This window comes from Chrysemys picta, chromosome 2, assembly GCF_011386835.1.
Source record: "Chrysemys picta bellii isolate R12L10 chromosome 2, ASM1138683v2, whole genome shotgun sequence".
Taxonomy (NCBI): Eukaryota; Metazoa; Chordata; order Testudines; family Emydidae; genus Chrysemys; species Chrysemys picta.
In genome coordinates, this window is record NC_088792.1 from 52351952 (window position 1) to 52360277 (window position 8326).

The following is an 8326-nucleotide window of genomic DNA, read 5'->3' on the forward strand; positions in this document are numbered from 1 at the left end:
GGTATAAATGTTTACTCTGCTGGCGTTTAGACTCCAAGATCTCATGTATTAGACTCCAAGATCTCATGACATATTCCTCGTGGCCTTGCACATGCACTGGCAGTGAAGGTGGCTGGGTCATGTGGGGAAATGAATTTTTAGAATATGATTTCAGGAGGGACATGTGGAATACTGGGTGTTTCTTCAGAAATTGGGGTAGGAGGTGTTCAACAGTAACCAGGCTAACTTGGCAGTGGATTTGATAAAGGCCAAGGAACTAGAAGTCTAATTTATGCAAGAATTTGTTTGATGCACAAGTGCTTTGTCAGGAGCCACACTTTTTGTCTGACTGAATATGTGGAGACTGGTTGATGATGCGAGTCTGCATGTTGCTTGTAGAAGGCTGTTCCAGGTGGCACCTAACTTCTTCCTGGATTTGATGAATCCTCTACACTAAGTCCGAGGTGGACAGGTTAAGAGAAGTCATAGTTAGCTCTGGGTGAAATTGGAGGTGGTAACCTGTACGTTTTTTACTGCCTTCAGGGACATGTGATGCAAGAATTTGACAGTACATCTCATGATTTTCAGTGAGCAGCTTTGGGATTTTTGAGTCATTCTCATTGAACCAGTCTTGGTGATGTTGTTTTACTGTACCCAAGTTTGTGAGAGGGGCTTGATATACAGTCACCCACTCACTCTTTACATTAGCACTAGTTGTCAAACCAGCAGGGTCAGACAGAGCTGCTGTGATGTTGTTGCAGAGCTGTGCTTGTGAAGTTTCATCTTCAAGTCAGTTTACGTTGAGCAGTCTGATTGCTTTAGATGATGACTTGCAATGCACTGGTCATATTGCCAATAAACAGATGGAGCAGACCATGTGATGGTCTCTCTAGCAGTCTGCACTGTGCATAGCTGCAGTTATTTGTACATCCTGTAGGTCTCACTGCCAGATGATGATGTAGTCACTAAGATGTTATTGTTTGGATTTTGGGTGTATTCATGATGTTTTAGTTTTGTCTGGAAGGTGGAAAAGGGCATTTGTGATTGCTAGTTGCAGTGATTGCAGTGAGCAGCAGAGTTTCATTGCTATTCTCTTCCCCAGTCCCATGCTGTCTGATGGCATGCTTCCATGTTACCACGTTACTTCCAACCCTTGCATTAAAGTCCCCCATGATGGTCAGTTTATCTGACACCAAGGTAGACATGATGAGTTTGCCTAAGTCATTGTAGAACTTTTCATTCTCATCGTTGGCATTTGTCATGGTGGGAGCATAAAACATAGGATGATCACTCATGTCTTTTGGAAGACTTTTGAGCTTGGTAGTAGAGGAGTTGCTAATGGCAAAACCAACATCTGATTGTTGTGGCTCTGTAGATAGGTGGCCTCACCAGAAGAATGTACACTCTGCACTGAGTTTGGTAAGTTGCCATTCATTGGAGAGTCTGGTTTCACTCAGTGCAGCAACGTCAACCCTATACCTGGCCAGGTCTCTTGCAACAAGTGCTGTGCCTCTCTCAGGTTGGTTGGTGCTATAATTGTCCCATAGCACCCTAGCTTCCACAAAGCTATTGTAATTGCAAGTTTGTTCATTTTCTGACTGCATAGGTGCATGAACTTCCAGATATGGTGGTCTGGTCAGGTTCTAGGGAAGCAGGCAATTTTTAGGGCACCTTTTCTAGTGCCTTCCCCATGTGTGGTGAGTAGTGCAATCCTGAATAGAGCTGCTCAGACACCCAAGGATGTTGCTGAATGGTACTGCTACTTCAAGGTACAGCACCAAGTGACCAATGTCATGGACTGCCTACATGCAGGTGTGCAACTACAACCACCAGCGTCACTTCTCCTAATGCTTTGCCACTTGCCCATCACTGTGCTCCAATATCGGAACACATGTGAGTTGTTTTTAACATTGATGGCTTGTGTCGCACCACCCACCATTTCTCACCCGTTCTCCTGAACTCCAGTGGCATGCATTGGCAGATGTTAGGTGCAGTCTATGGCCATCACTATGGAATCATTTCATGTGCTCTCTATGGTCATAATCAACTGCTATGTCTGCATCTGCTTGCTATGCTGTTGTAGAGTATAGCACTCTCAAAGACCATAGAAACCATTGAGGTCTTTGCTGCCAGTTTGGTAGCTGGAGTCACATGTTAGTGAATGTCAGGATATATTCCACACATTGGGTAGGCCTACTCATTACATCTCTGGGGCCCCATGCTGCTCTGAGATCCCTTGCAGAATTAACCTGGGCAAGCAAGGGCCCAGTTACCAGTTGGTACAAGTTGGAGGTACTGCAAAGGTCTTGTCAGCGGAGAGGCTATGCACCAACAGGGAGAACATATGCACTCAGCCTCCTTTTCACCTAAACAAGGCTAGCTGGTGACCAATTATGATAATAGTGGAGTCACTATATTGGTCACCAGCACTAGACACTTCTCACAGGCCTGTACTGTAGCACTAACTAACCAACACGATTGCAGCCCCATCCCTTGACAAAGTCAGCACTGCAATCAGTGCCATGAAGAACTGCAGGGTCTCTGAATCTGATGGCATTCTTGCAGAAATATTCAAGTGTGAGGGAGAGACCTTGCTGAGGTGTCTGTGGGTATGTTTACACTGCAACTAAAAACCTGCAGCTGGCCCATGCCAGCTGACTCAGGTTCACACTAAGCAGCTGTTTAATTGTGATGTACATGTTCAGGTTTCAGCTGGAGCCTGAGTTCCAGGACCCTGTGAGGTGGGAGGGTCCCAGGGCTCGGGCAGTAGCCTAAGCCTGAACATCTATACCACAACATCTTTCTTGGTGTCTGGCTGTTGGGTCTTGCCGAAATGCTCAGGGTCCGACTGACCTCCATATTTGGGGCTGGGAAGGATTTTCCCCCCAGGTCAGATTGGCAGAGACCCCAGGTTTTTTTTGCCTAGCTCTGGAGCATGGGGCACGGGTCACTTACAGGTTTAAACTTGTGTAAATGATGTAAGTTGAAGTCTTCAAATCATGATTTGAGGACTTTAGTGACTCAGCCAGAGTTTTGGGGTCTATTACAGGAGTGGGTGGGCAAGGTTCTGTGGCTTGCAAGGTGCAGGAGGTCACACTAGATGATCATGATGGTCCCTTCAGGCCTTAAAATCTCTGATTCTATTAATCTAATTAAACATCTCCTTAGCCCAAGCCCCACGAGCCCAAGTCAGCTGGCACAAGTTAGCCGCTAGTTTTTAATTGCAGTGTAGACATACCCTACATGTACTCTTTCTCAGTCTATGGAGTACTGAAGATGTACCGCACAACTTCAAAGATACTACCATTGTCACCATATACAAGAAGGGAGGTGAAAAGTCTGACTGTGGCAACTATTGTGGTATCTTGTTACCCTCCATTGTTGGAAAGATTCTGGCCAGAGAACTCCCTGATTGTCTGCTATGGAACATTATTAATCATGTGCAATCGGTGCCTCAATACAGAGAACACTAACAGGACGGTTACAGTGTCTTCATCGACTTGGCTAAAGCATTTGACACAATCAGTAGATCTTGATTTTGTCAACTATTACATAAGTTTGGTTGTCCAGAAAAATTCACCAGCATTCACCAGCATTTCATGATGGAATGCTTGGACGAGTCAGTGTAGATGGTTACTGTCTGACTAATTTCCTATCACTAAAGGTATTAAGCAGGACTACGTAATTGGTTCGGTCTTGTTCAATCTCTTCTATGCAGCAATGCTCAATGATGCTACAAGAGACCTGAACGCTGGTATCAGGATATGTTTCCGATCCTTTTGGAAAATTATTCAACCCGAACAGTCTGCAATCTTCCACGAAGATCTCTGAGGCAATTGTTCATGAGTTGCTGTATGCCAATGGCGGTTTGGCACAGACCAAACTACAGAAACAGGAGCAGGCCATGTGGGAAATGAGGTGTTAAATGCTGAGCAAGGAGATGTAAACCACCAGGTCATTTCCAGAGGGAATGGGAAGAGAGCAGATAGAAGTGCAGTGTAGTAAAGGCAGAAAGATACAGATTCAGGGAATTGTGGAATTAGCAGTGGTGGATTATTTTGGCTTGAGGCAAGGTATTTGAACCTTTGTTACCTCCGCACTGCAAAGTGGGTGGCTAGGAGTGTGGGTCACAGCTCAATACATATCTGTCCTGTGCCCCCAGGTAAGCATGCCATCTTGGGTACAATTCACCCCTAGATGCATGATTGAGGACTTTGAGTTTGGATTATAGAGGGGGTTGGGAACAGGTGTGTGGCATGAAATGGGGGAAGATTGCAATATAGACATACCCTAAGAAGGGTCATTCTGGCATTTGGTAATCACTGAAATAAAAGTGCACCCCAGCCATACCCCTTTCGCCTGGCCAAGACCCCTGTGCCAGGGGCTCTGAGAAGACACTATTGAATTTGGGGCTCCTCCCATGCTGGGGGAATCCTTAGCTAGTCAGCTAAGCTGGTTTAACAGCCCCTTTCCACCACCAGAGCAGGGTCAAATGGCCATGTTGTAGGGGAGATTCTGGCCACAGGAGCCTAAACTCTTCTTGACCTCTAAGAAACTAGGGCAAGAGTAAAAGTGTACTAACACAGTTGTGCAACAGTCCAATAGCATATTCATGTCCTCTATGCTCCCTTAAAAATAGCTATATCTTACGTAAGTGCAATATGGATTTAGACTGACGTACTGAGGGAACAACGTCTTTATTCTACACCAGTGACCTGATTCAAAAACAATTTCCTCCCCCCCGCCCCTTAAAGTGAGTGATAAATCCTTAATTAGGGCCTTTTTGGTTTCCATGGCTATTCATTCTGGTTTTTTTTTTCTGAGGTATTCTCACTTGGCAGGCTGCTATGCAGGCCACAGCAGAGAATATGCAGAAGAAGAGAGCTAGTCAGATTTGGAATCGACTTTTAAATTATTCTTTCCAGTATCAAACCTCTGAGATGAATTCGATTCATTAAAAAAAGTTATTTTCATAGGAAGTCTCTTAAAAGGTTGTTTGAACATAAAGCTGAGGCTTTGTTGGTATTCACACTGTACCTATTCTGCACATTATTTGGGACCAGGCTTTGAAGTTTTCCATATCTCCTGGGTATTCCATTTAATTCAGTTCATTGTAAAAAGAGAACACAGAAAAATACAGAATCATCATATTACTTATTGGAGGTTTGACGAGCCATGAAAAACTCAAAAAAAGAAGGAAATTCCTTTGATTACAAATGGAGGGAGGTCAGTAAATCCATGCAGTCACTGGCCAATTGTTTTATTTAACTTTTTCCTTCTCCGCTCCATATTGATTTGCATAATGTGCAATTTACATGTCACTTGCCTGGACATTTAATATCTCCTGCGATGATCACTACAAGCCCATCATTCAAAGACAGGGGGTTTGAACATTAGTCAACTGAGAATCTGGAAGAAAAGTGGAGCTAGATTTACTGTTGCAGGGAAAGGCTGTACCCTAAGGGGAAATTCATCACCAGGGAAGGACCACCCGCCCTCTAGGAGTATCTGTTCGGGAGGTCCTGTCCAGGAGGATGTGCTGACTCAGTGTATCTCCCAGATGTCCCGGCAACACCTCCACCCTGGCCAAACTGACTTTTGAGGATGAACTGGCTACTTCTAATTTCCCTGGAAGAACTTTGCTCCTTTCCTCCAGGGATTTTTTTGTTTTGTTCTTTTTTGTTCTCTGTGCAGTTTTACCTACCAGCCAATACCTTATACCATTTCATAACTAGATGTGATTTGTTCAACCTATCACAGGATGATAAAGCAGCTAGGCAATTTAAACAATCTGATTTTGTCAACAGTGGTTTTAGAATGAAGTAGATTTAGCAATCCTTGTGTTATAAAAAATGAATTTAACAAGGGGCAGCTTGTACATATGGAAAGCAATTTTGTTAGGCTCCTAATGGAATAACAAGGTGGTACATGTGGTAGGTTTTCAATGTAATCCATCACTGAAGTTACCATTGTTTCCTAATCCCCTCCTGCAAAATTTACCCAGGGATCAGGACAGTTCCAAATGCCCCCTTACCCTTCTCATGTATTTGTACACCAGACATTAAAACTCTCCTTTTAACTTGCAGTGCCTGGGATTACAGCAGCAACTCCAGTCCTACTGCTACCTCAATTAACATGCACCAGATGCCTACAGTAAAGGTGCAACAAAAAATGATGATAATACATTACTCCCTCCCTAGACAAACATCTTGCATGTGATGAGATAGGCAACCACCCCACATCACTAGATATCATTTTATGAATGAGGAAAAATCCTTCCTAGCTTCTTAAAGGAGCATTGGCTAAAACTCAGAGGAAAGTGATTGAAACAGAGAAAAAACAAATGCCTAGGGAAGGTGGATGGGACAAAGAAAATAGGTGTGAATGGCAGTTCATGCTGAAAAGGAGCAATATAAACTCCTCCAACATGGGTCCAATGAGGTGCCATTGTGGCCCATTAATGGGCCAGACAGGCTGTAGGGATGCAATTCTGCCCAACTCCACATATGCATCAACAGACTGCTGAGTGAAGAGGATGGATTGCCATTCCTTTTCCTTATGCTGGCCAGGACTCCAGGGAGTGTCTTTCCTCTTATAGCCCTGCCAAATATCTCCTTCCTTCTTCCTCACCCCCAGCTGCATTTTGGCAAAAGCTCAACTGCTGTGGTTTGGTTTTGCAAGGATAAAAATGGAACCATTGTTGGCTTTGTTTCTGGATTGCTGGAGTGAAACCATGGCCTCCTTGAAGTCTATGACAAAACTCCCATTGACTTCAGGAACCAGGATTTCACCCAGGATCTATAAGAATAGTCTTGACTAGTAGTAAACATGAAGCTAATGTTTAAAAATACAGTTTACTTTTTGGTATGTGAGTGTATGCAAAAATTGATTTAACTCTCTTGGATTTGTCCTCTGTAATGGAGGGATTCAGAACTGAGGTAATTGGGACAAAGGAGAAATTTTCTGGCTACATAATTTGTGATTCTGTAACACTGATACCGCTTAGTTTTTCCAAATACTGTATTGGTAACTGCCATAACCAAAAGAGTTTTCACCAGTGAAAATTGGTTTTTCCTTTGCAAAACAGAAACATTTTCAGAAGGGACAGTTAAATTTAAATAAGGAACATAGCATATTTTATATTGTAAACATTTCCACTTAATTTAGTATTCAAGGAGAGGTGAGGGTGGAGTGTCAGATATACCCTTGAGAATGATGTTCTTTCTTTACTCACAGATAGGATAGAACATTGGCTGTAGAAGTACAAGCTTTCCCAACTGACTTATACCATCTTTGTTCTACAGAGACCACTATGGCTATAATTTTCAGAAGGGGTCGGCACCCTCAACTGGGGCCTGTATCATTCTGGGCCTACACCCCCCACTGTGGCCAGGTGTGGCACTGCATGTAAGCCCCACTTTACTGCCCCCAACTGGGCATCAATGCATTCAAGGCAATGAGAAGCCAAAACAAACGAATCCAAATGCTTTGATAAAACTTCATGGAAGGAACATTGGAGTAACGAGTTACCTCAGGACCCTGATTCAGAGATTCCCCAATGTAATGAACAAAAAACAATCTTTGCACATGGTCAGACTAGTCTTTCAGAGCCAGAGAGAGAGATCACCTTACCTTACAACCTGGATGGTCTCTAGTCCCTCTCTCCTATTCAGCCTCCTATTCAAATAGGTCAGACCGAGGATGGAGCAGGGAGCCTCCTTAATGACTTATTTGAGTTGTGAGTTCCTGGCTCTCTCTTAAATGGTTAGTACCTGCCTTCACAGAGCTAGGTTTTGAAAAAAAATGTCTGCTCCCAGTTAGGCACTTAAATAAATGGCCAGATTTTCATGAGAGCTCAGATAATTGGGCATAGAGATCATCAGAACATGTTCAACTAAATGAAAATTTGTCAGAGTTTCATGCAGACGTAGCAGTTATGACAAAATTTCTGACAGGAGGTGGGGGAAGGGTAGGAGAGAGAGAGAGAGAGAGAGAGATTCACACACTCTATAGCCTACTGGATAGGGCACTGACCTGGGCACCCATTTCAAGTCCCTGCTTTGCTTTAGAGTTATGTGAAAGGAAATGCTCTGAATCAGGGAATCCAGGGCTTTTCAACCTGGGTGCCTCTCACATCCCAAGCCAGGGCCCTAATAACCATGCCCCCTGCACCACATTCTTCCAATGCCAATTGTATGAGCTCTCCCTTTCCTTAGTTCCTTAGTTCTGAATTCACAATGCTCTATTTTACATACACTCTCTCTCTCTCTCTCTCTCTCATTTTATTTTCAAAACTGTTTTTTTAAGGGATCCTCTAGTCAGATTTTTAGCATGAACTTTTCTGAGT

At 43.6% G+C, this 8326-nt stretch overlaps 1 protein-coding gene across 1 annotated transcript in view; it reads right to left on the reverse strand.

Annotated features, from left to right (window-relative positions):
• Nucleotides 1–1241, reverse strand: part of LOC135981192 (angiopoietin-related protein 4-like) — a 107300-nt gene extending 106059 nt beyond the window's left edge. The window contains exon 1 of the mRNA XM_065582443.1: nucleotides 1116–1241. Coding sequence (XP_065438515.1) covers nucleotides 1116–1241 — 126 coding nt within the window. The remainder of the gene's footprint in view (nucleotides 1–1115) is intronic.
• Between the last annotated feature and the right edge of the window lie 7085 nt (nucleotides 1242–8326).